Here is a 20,629-nt window from a genome sequence, read left to right on the forward strand (position 1 = left end):
TCCCCTTTCACACCCACACACAGAAAGGATTTTTATTTTGCCTCACTGAGGTCTTATTATTTACTTACACTTTTTAGCCAATTTATTATCAGTGTGTTTGAAATAGGCAGTAGATTTAGATGGTTCAAGATTCAAAAGAAATAAAAATGTAAACACTGAGAAGTCTCTCTCATTCTTTCCCCTAAGCTGCCTGCTTCTCCTCCGTAGGCAGCTAATAAAAGTTTCTAGTTTTTGCATTTTTCTGCACCTTGCTTTTTTTATGTAGTGATGTATCTTGAAGAGCACCTGTCCCTCTATGTTTAGCTTAATCTTTTTAGTGGATGTATTTCCCATTGTATGGATGTGTAATTTATTTATATATTCCCCTGTTAACAAACATTTAGTTTATTTTTGAACATTTGATACTACAAACTGCTGCAGTGAATAGCTTTTAATATACATTTAATGCACAAATGAGAGTACTGCTGTAGCGTAGATTTCTAGAAGTGAAACCACTGGGTCAGAAGACATTCACATTTTAAAAATTTAATAGATTATGTCTTTGCTCATAGAATAAAATCTTTGCTGATATCTCACTTTTCCGGTGAGGCCTAAGACTGTTTAATACTGTAATCTGCCCCTTCTTCTCCCTCAAATTCTCTATTCACTTTACCCTGCTTTTTTTTAAATTGAAGTATAGTTGTTTACAATGTTGTGTTGGTTTCTAGTGTACAGCAAAATGATTCAGTTACGCATGTGTGTGTGCGTGTGTGTATTGTTACAAGATACTGAATATAGTTCCCTGTGCTGTACAGTAGGACATTGTTGTTTACCTATTTTATAATTTTTTTTTTTTTTTGGCTTCATTGGGTCTTCGTTGCTGCGTGTGGGCTTTCTCTAGCTGTGGCCAGCGGGGGCTACTCTTCGTTGCGGTGCTTCTCATTGAGGTGGCTTCTCTTGTTGCAGAGCTCTAGGTGCGTGGGCTTCAGTAGTTGTGGCACGTGGGCTCAGTAATTGTGGCTCGCGGGTTCTAGAGCACAGGCTCAGTAATTGTGGTGTACGGGCTTAGTTGCTCCGCGGCATGTGGGATCTTCCCAGACCAGGGATCGAACCTGTGTCCCCTGCGTTGGCAGGTGGATTCATAACCACTGTGCCACCAGGGAAGTCTACCTATTTTATAATTTTATATATAGTAGTGTGTATCTGTTAATCCCAAGCTCTTTCCCCTTTGGTAACCATAAGTTTGTTTTCTGTGTCTGTGAGTCTGTTTCTGTTTTGTCCATAAGTTCATTTGTATCATTTTTTAGATTCCACATGTAAGTGATATCATATGATACTTGCCTTTGTCTGTCTGACTTACTTCACTTAGTATGATAGTCTCTGGGTCCATCCATGTTGCTGCAAATGGCATTATTTCATTCTTTTTGATGGCTAAGTAATATTCAGTTGTGTATATATACCACATCTTCTTTATCCATTCATCTGTCGATGGACACTTGGCTGCTTCCATGTGTTGGCTATTGTAAATAGTGCTGCTATGAACATTGGGGTGCATGTATCTTTTCGAATTAGAGTTTTCTCCAGATTTATGCCCAGGAGTGGAATTGCAGGATCATACGGTAGCTCTATTTTTAGTTTTTTAAGGAACCTCCATACTGTTCTCCATAGTGTCTGCACCAATATACATTCCCACCAACAGTGTACCCTGCTCTTTTTTCTCTCTCTTTTTAAATTTTATTAATTTTATTTATTTTTGGCTGCATTGGGTCTTTGTTGCTGTGCGCGGGCTTTCTCTAGTTGCAGTGAGTGGGGGCTACTCTTCGTTGTGGTGTGCGGGCTTCTCATTGCAGTGGCTTCTCTTGTTGCAGAGCACGGGCTCTAGAGTGCAGGCTCAGTAGTTGTGGCGCATGGGCTTAGTTGCTGCGCGGCATGTGGGATCTTCCTGGACCAGGGCTCGAACCCGTATCTCCTGCATTGGCAAGTGGATTCTTAACCACTGCGCCACCAGGGAAGGCCTCTTTTTCAAACATAGTATATAGTTTACTTACAGATACTGATTTTTGTTTATTATCGTTCTCTTCCCCCTAAAATGTCAGCTCCAGGAAACAGGAATGTTTCTTTTGTTTACTGATGTATTCCTAGCAGTTATAATAGTGCTCAGTGCTTGGTAGGCATTTAGTAAATATTTGCTGAATAAATTAAATGAATTAGAGAATAAGGTACAAAATTATCCTTCCTAAAATGCCCAGTTTCTTTACCCACATATTTTGGATTTTGGGGTCTTATTTTATATAGTTTTCTAAGATTAAAAAAAATTCTTTCTAGTACATGTTAGGATATAAATGACTGAAAACAGCTATAATATATTTCTTTAAAAAAACTACCCCCTCATCAATTCCCCACAAACATAGGGACAAACTCTTAAGTTTTATTCTCCATATTAGAAGTAGATACCAGAAGGATACATGACATACTGTATAGCATCTTCTTTTCCAAAGGATTGGAATGACTGTGGAGATTGTTATAGGCTTCCAGGTTTGCTAGGATATCTTCAATCTCAATTTAATAGGACTATTTGTTTTTCTGTACTTTAAACATCTTTATGCCCTATATAAATATAATTTAGATAAAACAGATGTTTTGAAATAAATGATTGTAAATGATCTATCAGTGAATTAATTAATGTTTTCCTTATTATGTGCATTATAGTTTTAGAGACCTGATATTCATAATTATTGATGTTCCGATTGGTAGTTATTTCTGTCTATTACATGTTCAGCTATAAACAGATAGTCAAGTTTATATGAGACCTAGATATTTAGGAGAGCTTTGAAGTGAATTATTTTATCAAAATTTCCTATTTCTCTTCCTGTTTTAATTTACCTCTTTTCAATATGTGCTCTGATTTTCTCATTCTACAAACTTTTTTTAAGGTAAGTTGAATCAGAATTATCAATATATTGCAGTCAGAAACCACCAAACTTTCCCCACCTTGGATCTGTTTTAAGAAGTTTACCAAACTTAGTTTATTAAATAATAATTTTTCCTAGTTTTATTCAAGGCATACAAAGCTGCCAGCCAGTGCTTTTTTATCAATGTAAAGGTAAATTGTGTTACCTTGCTGAATTGAATTCTAGCAAAAGTGAAGTATTTGCTACTTTAGTTACTGAGGCATTATTGAAAGTAAACATATGGGTTCTCTTACGTTTTTAAAAATTTCAGCACATTTGCCAAAGATTATCATTTTATGATTTGGAACCCTAGAAACTCCCAGAGCACAGGACTTGATGATCAATGATCCCTTTCATTTCCCTTCCAATTGAGATTCTTTCATTTTAACGCCAACTCATTTATTCATTAGTTATGTTTTCATTTTTTCAAGTATTATATGTGATACTGGTAGAAGGAGTTGACATGCAAACTTTGGAAGATACCTTTTATACATATAATTAAATCTGAGTTGTAGGAGTTGACTTCCTCAGTCTTTTTCATCTTTGTTTCTAAGAGTGGTAGACATCGGTTTCATTGATCTTTTACAGAAAAACCAATTAATTAGTCGTCGTTTTAATATGGCAGCAGTTTTCTGTCCTCTGTGGCTATATCTTCTTGGGTGGATCATCTTTTGGGCCTTTGACTCAATAAAGCAAGCAGAGAGCTTGACTAGAAACTAAATTCCAGGTCAGTTATATATCACATGTTTAGGAAATGAGGTCTGTAACATCATTTGTTTGTGTGAGTTAGTCCTGTTGATACTCACTAGGTTATCAATGTGTGATCAGGAGCTAAAGAAACTAGTAGAACCAATATTCTTACCTTATATTTTTTACTCATGATTCAGTTGCTGCTTGTTTCTCTGAGCATACTAGGAGGAAAAAAAAGTCAAAAAAGTCATTCTATCCTATATGGGGGGATGACTATTGCTACTGCTTTTTTAAAAAATGTGCATTTAACATCAAGTTAGTGCTGGACATTGTACTAGGTTTTTGGGGGTATAGCGGTGTATTAGATATAATTATGTCTTCAAAATGCTTACAGACTAGTTGAGATATGGACAATTGAGCAAATAAGTAAACTGAACTTAAGTTTTACTTAAGTGCTTAAATAGGCCTGTCCATTCAGTTCTGTAGGCGCTCTTAAAGGAGGGAGCCCCCGATACACAGTTCTTGGGCAGAAGGCTAGATGAATCTCAACTTGCCAGGTACATGTTTTTCTGGGAGTAGTCAACTATCTCCCCACAAAGGCATTGTGTAACTGGATGGCTAATTCAGTTGGTGTTCACCCTTGAATATGGTATCAAAAATATGATTGATACAAGTAAAGTTAGCTTTTGCATTCTTCTTCTTGACTGTGGTGCTCTTGCCTTTTGCTTCTTCTGACCACATCAAAGAATTTCCTTAACACTAACTGCTGAGGGCTAATATTATGCAAGTGAGAGGGAGGATTTTCTGGCATATTAGCATATTATCCCTTTTGTTCCTACATATAACTTTGGTAAGGAGGAAATCCAGGAGTGGAAGATAAAGGCAGCTCTTATCCCCTCTACTTCTCTAATACATTTAACTTGTAACTTTATGGCTAATCACGCACTACAGTCTCATGAATCTAGTGTAAGGATGTATCCTTTTTGACCCTGAGATAAAGAGCATATTTCTTATGGCTTATTTCCATCTTGGTCATGGCTGATATTTTTAAAAGGCAAGATAAGAGAGAGTAGTGTTTTTAACTTTTAAAATTTCAGTTTGAATTCATGTTGGTTATGATAGCATGACTAGTAAGATAACCTACTTTTCAGATGTTTCCAAGATGATTTATGTTACCACTTGGTGGAGCTCTTTTATAAGTTAGTGCTTGTGATAAAGCAAGTACAAGTCATCACTAATTCGGGGTTGTCGATTGGGTGCTTCAGGTGAACTAAATTAAACGACAGCTTAAATAGGTAGCCTCTTAAGTGTTGATTGTAGATTTCGATTTAAACTGTAGTATATGTAATTACAGTTTTAATATTTTAAAGTTTTTTCTCAAGAATATTCCTAATTTTTCTCTCTCCTGCTTTATATAAATTTAGTACTTTTAAGTTGACTTACTTTCCCCCCCGTTTTATAGTTGTTAGGTAATTTAGAAAATGTATCTAGTGTTAATGAAGAAAATGAAAATCATTTGTAATCCTACCACCTAGAGATAATAGTTAACATTTTGATATATATTTGCCTTTCCTTCCTTTTAAAATTTTTTCACAAAATTGGAGTCAAAATATACACAGAATTTTGTATTCTGGTGTTTTTTTCTCTTAACATGTCTTTGGTATTTTCCCATGTCCTTATAATCTTTGAAATGTTTTAAGAGTTTTATGTTATTCCATGATATAGCTCTATCACAATTTTTTTAACCATTTTATTTAAAGATATTTAAACTTTTCCCACTATTTTTACTCTTATAAATAATTCTTTGAACATATATTACACTAAATCTTGACTCAACACTCCAATTACTTTCATAGGATAAATTCTTAGAGATAAAACTGAACTCTTAAGGATCTTGATGCATATTTGCAAATTGTCCTTCAGTTGACACTATTCTGAGGTTCAGTATTTTCAAAATACGTTTATTGGAAATTACTGTTTTTTCTTTTGCAAAATGCTTTTTCTTACCTTTTCCCCATTTTTTCTTCTTTTATTTATTTATTTATTTTTTGGTCATTCTTTTGGCTGAGTAAAAATTACTTTTCCTCTGTTTTAACAATTTTTAAGGTGCTGTTCTGAGCCCATTTTGTAATTCTCAACTAAACTTTCAAGAAAACAAATCAGTTACAGATTTTAGGTTGTAAATTGCCATTGGAAAATAGGGCCTGGATCTTGAGAGAGCAATGAGGGCTGGAAAGCAGGATGAGATATGAGAAACATCTGTATGGAGGTGATGAGGGTGCTATAGAAGTGGATGAGATTGTGGAGGAAAAGAGAAGGTTCTGGGAAAAAGTCCTGGGAGTTAGGAAACACTGAAAAAGTTGGGAGAAATAAAGAGAATGAGGATGTTAGAATGTTTAAAAAGCTAAGGGAAACAGTTTCATTACAGTGGTGTTAGATGTTATATAAGGACTTTGTGGATGAAACCAAAGAAAAGGCCATTCAGTTTAGAAAGAGAGTGGTCTTTGGAGACTTAGAGACTAGCGTCAGTAGAATGGTGATTAAATAGTAGATGTGTTCAGTGGATGCAGTAGGTGTGACTGTGAGAGTGAATAGTGAGAATAGTGAGAGGTTTAGATGTGTGGTTAGGCCAGTAGCTTGATAAAGTCCAGGGATAGGTGTTTTTTTTTTTTTTTTAAGGTGGTGCAGGCTTATCTAAAGGGAAATAAGTGTTTAGAAAGAACTGTTAGAGAAATTACAGAAGACAGAGGGAAGAATTAATAAACTAGGTCTTGAAGGAGATGAGAGGCAGTGTGATCCAAAGTGGGAGGTACGGAGGGATTAGATATATTAATTTGAGAGTGGAGGAGAATGTCCATTTGTCAGAGTCAGAAGAGGAAGTCGAAGATGCAGAGACATTTGGAGGAAGACTGAAATTTATGGTATTTAGAAATTATTTGATGTGGAGAAAAATGTTGAGGCTTTTGGTATTGTGATTCTCTAACCTTCTCAGTAAAATAGAAATGAAGAGTACAGAATAGTAAAATAGTTAAGAGTACAGGACTCCTAGTGGGGTGATGAGATTAAGCATTTCAGTAGTGAAAATGTTAGAAACATCGATGTAGAAATTAATTAAGGAAATATTCTTAAATAAATGGAACAATACTAAATTGAGTGTTAAGAAACTTGGGTTTTAGGTCTGTGGCATCGACTGGCTGTGTTGAGCAAGTCTCAACACTCTAATCTTTAATTTCTTAATCTGCACAATGAGAAGTAAATCAGATGTCCTATACGGATTTAAAAATCTTGAATCAAACTGAACTAAAAAAGAACAAAACATAGCTACAGTAATCAAGACATTGTAGTACTAGTAAAAGAAAGACAAGTAGGTCAGTGGAACAGAACAGAGAATCCAGAAATAGAATTCACACATATATAGTCAGTCTTTGCACACAAAGGTGCTAAGGTAATTCAGTGGAGGAAGGATATTCCTCTCAACAAACGATGCCGGAGCAATTGGATGTCCATATGTAAAAAATGAACTTTAATCCCTGTCTTGCACCATTTATAAAAATTAATTCAAATGAATTGTAGATCTAAACTTGTAGAAGATGACATAGGAGAAAATCCTCGTGACCTTGGGTTAAGCAAAGATTTCCTAGATAGTACCACCAAAAGCATGATCTATAAAGCAAAGTAATAAATTGAGCTCCATCAAAATAAAAAACTTATGCTCTTTGACATACACTATTTAAGAAAATGAAAAGCCACAGATTGGGTGAAAATTTTTGCAAAACACATATCTGTTAAGCGATTTGAATCCAGAATGTGTAACTAATTCTTACAACTTAATAAGACAAACAACTGAATAGAAAATTGGCAAAAGATTTGAAAAGACCCTTTACCAAAGAAGAGATATGGACGTTAAGTAAGATTTGAAAAAGTACTCAGTGTCATTAGTCCTTGGGAAAAGGTACCATTACATACCTACTAGGATGGCTAAAAATCAGGCAAGAACAGACAAACAAAAACTAAGTGCTAGTAAGGATGTGAAGCAGCTGGAACTCTCATTTGTTGCTGGTGGGAATGCAAAATGGTACAGCCACGTTGGAAAACAGTTTATAGTTTCTTATAAACTTAAACTTGTATTTAATATAGAACTTAGCATTCCTCAACTAGATATTCACCCAAGAAAAATGAAAACATACATCCACTTAAAGATCTGTAGTTGGATATTTAAGGCTAGGGTTAGTAGCCTTATTCATAGCAGTGTATTCAGCTGTTGGAATAGATAAATAAATTGTGGCATATTCATACAATGGAGTGCTACTCAGCAAGTAAAAGGAATAAATACTAATATTATAGATAAAACAATATGGATGAGTCCTCAGAAGCATTATGCTAAGTGAAAGAAACCAGACAAAAAAGGCTACAGACTATATAATTCCATTTGTATGGTATTCTGGAAAAGGAATTGAAATCAGGTCAGTGGTTTCCAGGGGCTGGAGGTCATTTCTTACACACACACACACACACACACACACACACAACTCCAGCATTCCTTAGCATTCCCAGGAATGGATGTTTTTGGTGTGGAGAAGGTTGGATTATGGATAGTATTGAGACAGATATGATATAGAGGAATGAGTGCTAGCTTCACTGATAATAGTGCTGCTGCTGATAGCTGTGATTCAATGAGTATAATGCTGGGCACCATGCTGATTACTTAAGTGCATCCTCAGAGACTTCCCTGGCATTCCAGTGGTTAAGAATTTGCACTTCCATTGCAGAGGGCACAGGTTTGACCCCTGGTTGGGGAACTAAGATCCTGCATGCCGCCATGTGAGGCCAAAAAAATAAATAAATAAAAATAAAAAGTGTCCTCACTGTTAATTTTCATAGTGACTCTGATTAGATATTATTATCATCCCTATTTTAGTAGAAACTGAGGTCTGATTGGATTTAAGCAAGTTGCTCACAGTTATACCACTAGAGTATTCAAACTCTTGAATGTTTGACACCAAAATCCATGTTCTTAACATAAATGAAAGTATAAGTCCCAGGGAGACAGGGAATTTTGTTTGTTTGTTTCTGTTTTCATCACTGTATCCCCAAAGTCATAAAACCATGGCAGCTGCATAATGAGTACTTCTTTTTTTTTTTTCTTTTTTTTTTTAATGAGTATTTCTTTAAAAATTATTAGAGATGTCAAATTTTGGAAGATATAAAGAAACAAACTGGAAGAGGCAAAGAAAACTATATGAAGATATATGATTTTTAAATGATTGCAAATATGGTGGTTAGACTGATGTTTTCCATTTAGGCATTTATCATATCAGATGACTTTGTGTTAAATTATGTTATTTGTGTTCCAGTATAATCTACTATTTTAAAAAGTGAACAAGATGATTATAGAGTAGGATTTTGTAATTGATGCTCATCTTCATGGCTTTGTAAATTTTTTCCCTCTGGCAAATTTTGGTGGCATCCAGATATAAGATCAGACCAAGTGGATGTTGTAGGTTACAACTAAAATGCAAGCCCTTTCCATATCTATCTCTATCTCTCGCTATAATTCTATATCTAGAATCTTAAATACTTTAATCTAGAAATTCTTCTAGGACTCTCTTAATTGGAAACTGATTATTTTCTTCACAATATTTGTGCATGAATCATTTGGTTTTATAACATTGATCTCGTCTGTAATATGGTTCCCTCTAAAGAACTAAATCAAATATAGGTGATTAAGATATTTAATATTCTCAAGTTTAGAAGGAACATTTATTTTTCTTCCATAGATAACTGTGTATGAAGAAGAAAGAACACTTTATCTATATATATAGTTAATTGGGATGCAGCTAGAACATCAACAATATCAACAACAAAAACAACAAGATTTATAAATCATCTGAAATAAGGTTACACATTTTGCTTATAGGAAAGTTCCTCAGGTCCTTAAAAATCAGAACCTATGTATACAACGTTTTATTTAGGCATTTTATCATTTCAGATGAGCTTGTGTTGAATCGTGTTTGCTATGTCCTAATAAAATTTGCTATGTAAAAAAAATGAATAAAACACATACTCAATTTTAACAAGCTTAATACTTCATTTCCCAACTTTAAAAGAGTAAAAAAAAAGATTGGAGTTGCTGAAAGAAGACACATTGAGAGAAGTTAGGTTCAACAGGTGATAGCCTGAGAGCAAAGAAGCAAACCAAAATCATAAGAATTGAGCATAAAAATTTAAAAATCATGGTAGTTTGGAAGTTGTTTATTATAGAGACAAACAACCTTTTACATCTTAGTAGTTCCTGAAAAATTGACCATAGTAATGTAAATACTTATAAGTGTATACACGTATATGAGTTTATGTTCATTCATTTTATTAAAACATACTTAATAGTCATTATAAGAGTCAAGCAACATATACTTTGTTGTTCAGTTTCAGAAATAGTAAGTATGAAGTATAGTTTCAACGTCAAATTTATTGAAGTATAATTTATATACACTAAATCAACCAGTTTTAAGTGAACAGTTCAATAGGTTTTGACAAATGTTATTTAACCATTGAGATCTAAAAATTTTTTATTACTCCAGAAAGTTGTCTCATTCTCTTTTGTCATCATTCCCCAACACCTCCACTCCTGTCCCCAGGCAGCCACTGATCTACTTTCTGACATTAAAGATTAGTTTTGCCTTTTCTAGAATTTTGTAGAAGTCAAAGGGTACACAGCATGTACCCTTCTGTATTTGGCTTTTTTTCCTCTGTGTAATAACTGAGATTTATCTGTGTTGTATGTATTTATACTTTTCCTTTTTATTGTGAAATAACATTCCATTGAATGGATATACCACAGTTTATCTTTTCACCTGTTTTTGGATATTGGGTTGTTTGAGTTTTTGGTTTTTATGAATGAAGCTGCTGTTAACATTCAGGTACCAAGTTTCCACTTCTCTTGGGTATAAATATCTAGGGGTGGAATTGCTAAGTGTTATGGCAGGTATATAACTTTATAAGAACTTGCCAAACTTCTTTTCCAAAATGGTTGTACCGTTTTACGTTTTCATCAGTAATGTTTGAGTGTTCCATTGCTTTACATCCTTATCAACCTTTGATATTGTTAGTCTTTTTAATTTTAACAATTCTAGTGGGTGTATAGTTGTAATATAAGTTTTAAAATATTTATTTCCCAAGTAGCTAAAATTAAGGAAAAGTTTAGAGTTGGATAGCGATAAGCTTCATATTATCCATAAAACTTGATAATCTAGAATAATTCTTTTTTCTAAAGCTTTTATATAATTGAGATTTCAGAACAATATAAAATTGCATCACATACTTTTCAGCTCCATTGTAATCTCCAATTAAGAGTAATAAGCAGTTCCAGCTCTTTGATAGAACATCAGATTATTTGGTATTTCTTTTGTTTTCAATTTAATATAATCCAAATTTTACTTATAAAACTTACATATTTATTTATTTATTTTATTTATTTTTTTTTAAAATTTTTTATTTACTTATTTATTTATTTATGGCTGTGTTGGGTCTTCATTTCTGTGCGAGGGCTTTCTCCAGTTGTGGCAAGCGGGGGCCACTCTTCATCGCGGTGCGCGGGCCTCTCACTATCGCGGCCTCTCCCGCTGCGGAGCACAGGCTCCAGACACGCAGGCTCAGCAATTGTGGCTCAAGGGCCTAGCTGCTCCGCGGCATGTGGGATCCTCCCAGACCAGGGCTCGAACCCGTGTCCCCTGCATTGGCAGGCAGATTCTCAACCACTGCGCCACCAGGGAAGCCCAACTTACATATTTAAATAGGGATATATATTTTTTTGGATAAAAAGTATTCTAATGATAATGAAAAAATATTCTAATGATAGTGACAGCCATCATTCATTGAGTATTAGTTATATGCCAGGCCTTATGCTAAGGACTTTATATATATAATCTCATTTAATTCTTACAAAATGAAATATGTATTTCCATTTTACAAGGAAGGCAATTAGGGCACTGAGAGATATGAATTTCGTAAGGTTAAAAAATACTTGAATCAGGACTTCCCTGGTGGCACAGTGGTTAAGAATCCGCCTGCCAATGCAGGGGACACGGGTTCGAGCCCTGGTCCGGGAAGATTCCGCATGCTGCAGAGCAACTAAGCCCGTGTGCCACAACTACTGAAGCCCACGTGCCCTAGAGCCCATGCTCCGCAACAAGAGAAGCCACTGCAATGAGAAGACCAAGCACCCCAACGAAGAGTAGCCCCTGCTCTCTGCAACTAGACAAAGCCCACGTGCAGCAATGAAGACCCAAGGCAGCCAAAAATAAAAATAATTTAAAAATTAAAAAAAAAACTTGAATCAATAGATTGATAAAAGAACAAGTGAATTAGAAGAAAAAAGATTTTAGAGTCCACTTTATGGAGTCTAAAATCTTTCAACTTGGCTTTGATGACATTGGATTACTGAAAAATGAAAATATTTACTTCAGAGAACTGACTGGCCCCTAGATTTTTTATAGAAAGTTGTAATTTAACTTTTTGACCTTTCTAGTAATTTTTTTGCCTTACAGTATAAAATTTAGTTACTAATTTTGTAACTAATTTGTTTGTTACTAGTGTAGAATTAAATGCTCTCAAGTATATGACCTCATAAAGATTTAGTAACTAATTTTGTTATGCTGAATAAGAAAAAAGTTGCATATAATACAGTTTTAACACAGTATCCAGTGTGTGAATGATTTAATGAAATATTTGAACCTTTTTGTTTTGTTTTGTTTTGTCTTGTTTTGTTTCCAGGAAGGTTATGTTCAAAAGAAAAAGGAACTATGGGGAATCTGTATCTTTATTGCAGCAGTTGACCTAGATGAGATGCCGTTCACTTTCACTGAGCTGCAGAAAAACATTGAAACCAGGTAAAATTTCTTATATTAATATAGGCCTCTGCCATTAAAGAAAACTATTTCTGAACTATCGTTTTAATAGACTTTAGGGAATTAGTGGGAAATGCTAAAATTAAATAAAACGTAGAAAACTTAGGTCAACTAGTGAACTCCTGTTCTCTGTTGGAGCCCTTAATGAAGGTGTATTTATGCCACACTTTCTTAAAAATGTAGCAGTTTGTGTCCTGGGAAAATTTCCATTGTGTCTCTCACTATCTGTAAACTTTCTTAATTGTAGCTGTTGATAAAGTGGACAAAAAAAGCAAAGATTGATGAAGTAGACTTATTATATATTAAAACCTTTGTAAAAGTAGTGTGAGTCTATCTTAAAGGAATTTAGTTGATTTATTAAAGTTTAAGATTATTTAATATAATAGATATTATAATTATATATGTTTTGAGACTGTATGTTCAGTTGAGTATCTATTATAATACTTGTCCCTGTAATTACTTAATTAACATCTGTATTGAGTTTCTAAGCCTAATAAGAGGAGTTTACTGTTTCCAACAAGTCAAGAGAAGCCTTCTGGGAATTCCAGTCATTTCTTTTGCAGTATATTTATGAAATGTAACAGTAAATAATTTTACCAAAAAGATAGTAGTATATGTTTTTTCTTGGATAAAGCCATCTAGAGTTAGACATAATTGGTGTTTTGTGTAAATGAGATAAATTAAATTGTTGCATGTTTTAGTAACTTTTTCTTATTACCTCTAAATAAAATGTGGAAACAAAGGCCTTGTATGTTCATATTTAACTTATTGAATTAGAATTGGTTTACCTCTCAGAGATTTCACAGTTTAACTTTATTAACTAAAATTACTAAATCAAAATAGTTTTTATATAGCTGAAAAATCTAAATATAGAGATAAAATTTTACGTTGATTTATTCATTTATTCAGCATATGTTTTCGTGACCTCTGAGGATTAGAAAGAGAATGAATGTTTGGGTTAAGATAAACTGGGTTTATTTTACAAGGTATATGACTTGGAGCAGATTGCTTATCCTTATTAAGTCTCGGGTTCCTTTCCTTTCCTGTGAAATAAAAGTTATTAACTACTTGATAGAATTATGAGAATTAAATAACTTATAATGAGCAGAGAAGTAAATAGTTCTCTAGTCAACGCCTGTAACACCATAGGTGCTGATGAGGTCTTGATCTCTTTTTTCTGTAGATTCCTATTACCCGCCCCCCCCCAAACAAAAAGGGGGAAGGAAACAAAACTTATCAACTGCTAGGCACTATGTTACTCTACTAGGTTCTAATGATATAGAGGTGAGATATAGTCTCTGACCTCAAGAAACTCATCCAGTTTAAATTAAACAGATGACTGCAATACAGTGTTATATAGCTATCCATAGACTGCTAAATAAATATGACAGAGAAAGTCTATTACGTCCTTTATCTATAAGGTGAAAGAATTTTCCTGGAAAAGATTTTCCTAAACTTTTTCTCTGAGTATTCATAGAGCAACTCTGATTTATAAAATGGGCATATCATAAATAATATCACTACAATAATTATAGTAATGTATTTGGTACAACTTTTTCTTGGGGCATCTCTCAGCGTTCTGATAACTATCCAGGAATGTTATCTAAACCACTGCTTCTTAAAAGTACTCTGGTGAAGGGCTAGTTTCTTTTCTTCCCAGTATGTCATAGACTGATGTTTTAAAAATAAGTAATATAAATTAATTACTAGAAAAATGAAACAAAAATCATACTAAACACAGGACTAAATTTTTTATTATTGGATTCAGCAGGCATTAAAATTAGTGTCAAATTGCCATAAAAGTTTTTAAGTGTTTACCCTCAATTTCTGTACTTAATTGTGGACCGGTAAACAGTTTATGGACCATTATCAATCCATGGAGCACTGCTCCTAGAATATGTAGTTATCTACAGATCTGTGTGTTTTAATTATGGCTTTTTATGCCTGTCTGCCTGCCTTCCTCTCACCTTCCTGCCTTCACTTCTTTCCTTCAGAGGAGGACTACAGAAGGAATAGAGACTCACTTAAGTTACCCCTAGAAAAAGAAGGCTTTTTAGTAACAATTCACAGTTTTCATGGTGCTCCATGGATAGGTATTGCCATATATCTCAAAACTGGAAGTGAGAGTGGTTCCTGAATAAATTCCATTCTAAGTTTGATTTCTTTTTCTTAGCAGGTTAGCGCCATTCTTTTTCTTTTTTTTAAAGGATTGATTTTTATTTATCTATTTATTTTTGGTTGCGTTGAGTCTTCGTTGCTGCATGTGGGCTTACTCTAGTTGCATCGAGCAGGGGCTACTCTTCATTGCAGTGTGCGGGCTTCTCATTGCTGTGGCTTCTCTTGTTGTGGAGCACGGTCTCTAGATGCGCAGGCTTCAGTAGTTGTGGCATGTGGGCTTGGTTGCTCCGTGGCGTGTGGGATCTTCCTGGACCGAGGCTTGAACTCGTGTCCGCTGCGTTGGCAGGTGGATTCTTAAACCACTGCGCCACCAGGGAAGTCCCCATTCTTTTTCTTTTCTAAGCAGCATCATGATTATCTACTCTGCATCATTTCTATTCCTCTTTTATTTGCTTTCCCACAAAGCTTGTCATGGCTGCCCCAATCCCTTCTATATCAGTGGAACTTTTCATAACCTTCTTCTGTGTTCTGTGCCCTCTGCTGATTAGCTGAGGCTTTTATTTTTCCAGTTCCCAAGATAAATGTCTGAGTGGTACAGCCCTCTTTTTGGAATGAAACCTGTAACTCACTGGTTGCTAGACAGCCTATGGATGGGTCTAGTGACTACCCTGTAGTTCAGTTAGCTGCTTTGGTATAACTCCTTAGACAAACTTGATTAGAAGTGAGTATGTGAGGTGCAGTTGATGATTGCTATCTGTAGCGCCCTATTTTTCAGAAGTCAAAAATGTATGTATTGATATTTCAAATAGGTTAATTTTTATAGAAAACAATAAACAATGATTTGAAGTTATTATTTAAACAACTTAAAATTTTTAATCAGTTTCCCTTTTCCCTTCCCCAACAATTCAGTCCTAAAACCGCTGGTGGGCTGAAGAAAGTAGGTGTGTGTGCATCTGTGGTGGGGAGCACTGTGGTGCCCAGAGAAGGATGCCAGAGCCAAAGTGGGATGAGGAGGTCATCCACCAGGGGCCTGGGGCTTCTTGACGTGGGCTGCTTGCTGTGCAATGTCAGAGACCAAGCAGGGTGTGCAGGCAGCTGGTATAGGGAGTTATGGCACATGTGAGGTAAGGGCAGTCTGGGGTGAGGAGTCAGAGCCCTACTAGGGTGAGGACGGTATCCATGTGGAGGGGGGACGGCAGTCCAGGATGGGGGGAGTCAGTCTGAGCAGGAGAGGAGGGTGTCCATGTGGAGGAATGGGTAGCTTGGTACTTATATAGGGGGATTGATTAAATAAGTAAATTAAAGATAAGTGGGTCCCAGGTTTCTCACTGTCAAAGAAGAGTTATAAATATGGAAAGGGAAACACTGGAAGGAACCCTGTAGTTTTTGTGTTGGAATTGGATAAATGGATGTGAACTTGTGATTTTAAAACATATAGATAGATACAGAAATAAATATATGTATATGTCTGTTATAACCCTTATTTTTTTTCTGTGTTCTTGATGATAAGTAGATGTAGGCATAGGTGTATAGATATAGTGGTATAGGTTGAAGACTAGTTGATTTTTTTCCTCTTTAAATTCTAGTAAAATGCAAAAACTGAGTTCCTTCCAAAGGATATATAATAGTGATTTGGTGTAGAGCTAACAAGTGTTTTGAATTGAAATGTCTATGCTTTGAAAATGAAACAAAATGAATTTTTAAAGTTATGGATTCACTTTTTTCTATTCTTTCCTTTGTAGTGTCTATAAATTTTTTGACTTACTAAAAGAAATCGATACCAGTACCAAAGTTGATAATGTTATGTCAAGACTGTTGAAGAAGTATAATGTGTTGTGTGCCCTCTACAGCAAATTAGAAAGGTAAAGTACAAATTTTATTAGGGTTACACCCTGCTTCTTTATATCAGTGTTCATGATTAGCTTCCATCTGGGAACTGTTACATTCTTAGTAAAGTTATTAAGTATTACACCTTAGATTTGTCCCCTTAATATTCTTAACTTTCTTATTTGTCCAATCATATTCATTCTGAATGTTTCTTCCAAAATTACTTGTTTTACTCATGGTTCTCATTTTTTTTTAACAAACTTAAAGCTAGTTTCCACTTTAGCCTTCTCTGCCAGAAGACTTGTAGCTCTGAATGGAAGGGTGACCTAAATTTAAAATTCTTCCTAGTGGTGATACTATGTTTAGAAAAAGAAAGCATGTTGGCACTGGAAGGTGTATGTGACCTATACTACTGAGCTATGACTTGTATTCTCCATGGTGGTTTAGAAGAGGTAGTTTTTTTGTGGAATATCCTTTAAGAAACTTCAGGCTGTCAGCTGTTTTATTCCACATAAATTAAGAAACTACAACAAGCATTAATGAAGTGACTGTTAGTACCCGCTATGTGTTAGATGCTAGGGATGTAAAATCATATGATACTATGATCATCAATTAGCTTATAGTAAATAAATAAATTCTATCTTTTAATAAAAATAAGTGCAATAATTTAATGTGCTATTGTAGAGGATTATTTGTAAGAAGTAGAAATTATGTAGTGGGCAAAATACTGTGTATGTTTAAAGGTAAGAATAATTTTGGGGTGAAAAAACTATAGAAGAAGGCAATGTCTGAGTAGGGTTTAAAGGACAGATAGAAACTCAGCAAGCAAAATATGTGGAGACTGGGACTGAGTATCCTAGGCAGAGTGATAAGCATGTGTGCAAAGCCAGAGCAGTACTGTAAAGTATTTTGATATTGCTAATGGCTAAAAGGTAGGAGGGAATTAGACTGATAGTGAGCTTGGACTTTACCCAGCAGGAGATGGAGAGTCATTGATTTTAAGCTAGGGAGTGACATAGTCAGATTTGGCCTTTAAAAGGTCACTCAGGCCTTTGCAAAAGGGATTTGGAATTTTTATTGACTAGTTATATGAGATAATTTAGTGTATATTGGCCTTGAAGTAGATCAATAGGATTTCTTCTATCTTATATGTACCTTCTTTTGAAGAGCAGTTGGGAAGATTAACTGTGATACTAAAGCCTATTTATTTCAGGGTAGACTATATGTGTATATATGGCAATGTGCTGTAGTGATTATGATAACTTTTAAAAAGCTAAACAGATCTAGATATTAATAATAATTTTGTCATTCATTGACTCTGTGAGCTAGGGAAACATACTTAACGTCTTTAAACCTCAATTTCAATCTGTAAAATATAGCTAATAATGCTCTCCTTGCAGAGTAATTGTAAGATAATGTTACTGGTTAGCTCACCTCCAAGCACATACTAACTGCTAAATAAACAGTAGCTTTTAAAGCTATTATTAACTACATTAATGCTGTCACATAGAAGTACAAAAATGCAAGCCGTATATATTTATTTATTATTTTTGGCTCTGTTGGGTCTTCTTTGCTGCACATGGACTTTCTCTAGTTGCAGCGAGCGGGGGCTACTCTTAGTTGTGGTGCGCGCGCTTCTCATTGTAGTGGCTTCTCTTGTTGCGGAGCACGGGCTCTAGGCACGTGGGCTTCAGTAGTTGTGGCTCGCGGGCTCTAGAGTGCAGGCTCAGTAGTTGTGGCGCATGGGCTTAGTTGCTTCGCGGCATGTGGGGTCTTCCCAGACCAGGGCTCGAACCCGTGTCCCCTGCATTGGCAGGCGGATTCTTAACCACTGCGCCACCAGGGAAGCCCAAGCCATATATTTTAAATATTCTAGTAGCTGCGTGACAAGTAAAAAGCAACAAGTGAAATTAATTTTAACATTTTATTTAACTCATATATCCCAAAATATCAAATTTCAACACATAAATTTGTATACAGATGTTCATGGCAGCATTATTTATAATAGCCAAAAAGTGGAAACACCCCGAATGTCCATCAGCTGTTGAATGGATAAACAAAATGTGATCTATCCATATGGTAGGATATTGTTCAGCCATAAAAGGGAATAAAGTTCTGCTACATGCTACAATATGGATGAACCTTGAAAACATTAAGCTAAGTGAAAGATACCAGACACAAAATGCCACATATTTCATTATATGATATGTCCAGAACAGGCATATCCATGAGATGGAAGATAGGTTAGTGATTGCTAGGGAATGGGAAGTGAAGGGAATGAGGAGTATCTGTTAAAAGATGTGGGGTTTCTTTTTGGGGTGATGGAAATTTTAGGTAATGGTGATGATTACATAACAAAGTGAATATACTAAAAACTACTGAATTTATACACTTTAAAATGATGAATTTTATGTTAGGTAAATTATATTTCAACAGGAAAACATGAAACCAATAGAGAAGTTTTACATTCTTTTTCTCATACTAAGTATTTTTAAAAATATTTTGGTGTGTAATTTACATTTACAGCACAACTTCATTTGTACTAGCCAAAAACATTTCAGGTGTTCAGTAGCCATAGGAGCTTGTGGTTAACGTATTAGACAGCATAGATTTATATTGTATGTCATTATCTTTACTGTATGATAACATTCTATTCTGAGTTACATTAAGTTACAAAATGATATAAAACAATGCATCTGACATTAAACATATTTTCTATAATTATAAAAATTCCCTCTTGATTACCATCTGCTTTTTTTTTTAATATAAGATAGTAGTTTTCTCTATGTAAATTTTTGATCTACATATGTTTTGTGACTGGCTTCTTTCGCTTAGCATGTTTTCATGGTTCATCCATGTTGTAGCATGTTTCAATACTTCATTACTATTTATTATGGAATAATATTCCATTGTATGGCTTATACCACATTTTATTTATCCATTCATCTACTTATAGTCATTTGGGTTGTATGTCTTTTAAAGTAGTTGACAGTATAAAGGAGAGCAAGTGTATATTTATAGAGTTTGTTATATTAACTTTATTATATATCATTTCATCTTTTTTTTTTTTTTTTTTGCGAGGGCTTTCTCTAGTTGTGGCAAGTGGGGGCCACTCTTCATCACAGTGCGCGGGCCTCTCACTATCGTGGCCTCTCTTGTTGCGGAGCACAGGCTCCAGACGCGCAGGCTCAGTAGTTGTGGCCCACGGGCCTAGTTGCTCCGCGGCATGTGGGATCTTCCCAGACCAGGGCTCGAACCCGTGTCCCCTGCATTGGCAGGCAGATTCTCAACCACTGCGCCACCAGGGAAGCCCCATTTCATCTTCTCTTCATTTGTTTCCATGGATTTGATTTATCATCTTGTGTCATGTGTTTACTCCACTACAGCTTTGATCCTACCCACCCCTTTGTGCTGCTGTTGTCAAACACATTACATTTCATATGTTAGAGGCCCAAGAATACAATATATACACATTGTGTTATGCAATTGTATTTTATATCAATTAGGAGAAGAAATATGTAATTATACCATCTTTCATAATAACATAATTACCTTTACCAGTGCTCTTTGTTTATTCATGTGGATGTGAATTACTGTCTTGGGTCATTTGTTTTCAGCCTGAACTTCTTTTACTATTTTTTTGTAAGATGAGTTTGCACATTCTCTGTTTTTGTTTGAGACTATCTATTTCACCATCACTTGTGAAAGGTAGTTTTGCTGTATATATGAGTCTTAGTTGACATTTTTTTTCTTTGAGTATGTAATCCCCACTGCCTTCTGATCTTCATTGCTTCTGTTGAGAAGTCACCTGTTAATGTTATTGGGTTCCCTTGTATATGATGGATCATTTTTCTCTTGCTGCTTTCAGTATTTTCTCTTTGTCTTTCAAAATTTATCCTATGATATATCTAGGTGTGAATCTCTTTACATTTATTCAACTTGGAGTTTGTTCTGTTTCTTGGATGTGTAGACTTGGGAGTTTTCAGCCATTATTTACAAAAAATTTTTTGTCTCTCTCTCCCCATTCTTTTCTGGTACTCCCATTACACATATATTGGTGTATCTTTTGGTGTCCAAAAAATACACCAGTATATTTTTTGGTGAGCCTCTTCTGTGAGCCTCTTAATTTTTCTTCTTCTTTTATCTCTTTGTTCTTCAAAC

General features: G+C 35.0%; 1 protein-coding gene across 6 annotated transcripts in view; it reads left to right on the forward strand.

Annotated features, from left to right (window-relative positions):
- Positions 1–20,629, forward strand: part of RB1 (RB transcriptional corepressor 1) — a 138,451-nt gene that overhangs the window by 23,894 nt on the left and 93,928 nt on the right. For 4 of the 6 annotated variants that reach the window (XM_061170714.1, XM_061170716.1, XM_061170717.1 and 1 more), the window contains exons 3-4: positions 12,390–12,505; positions 16,384–16,503. In XM_061170714.1, coding sequence (XP_061026697.1) covers positions 12,390–12,505; positions 16,384–16,503 — 236 coding nt within the window. The remainder of the gene's footprint in view (positions 1–12,389; positions 12,506–16,383; positions 16,504–20,629) is intronic. The other 2 variants (XM_061170718.1, XM_061170719.1) reach the window with 1 other exon arrangement.

Source organism: Eubalaena glacialis, chromosome 16 (assembly GCF_028564815.1).
Source record: "Eubalaena glacialis isolate mEubGla1 chromosome 16, mEubGla1.1.hap2.+ XY, whole genome shotgun sequence".
NCBI lineage: Eukaryota > Metazoa > Chordata > Mammalia > Artiodactyla > Balaenidae > Eubalaena > Eubalaena glacialis.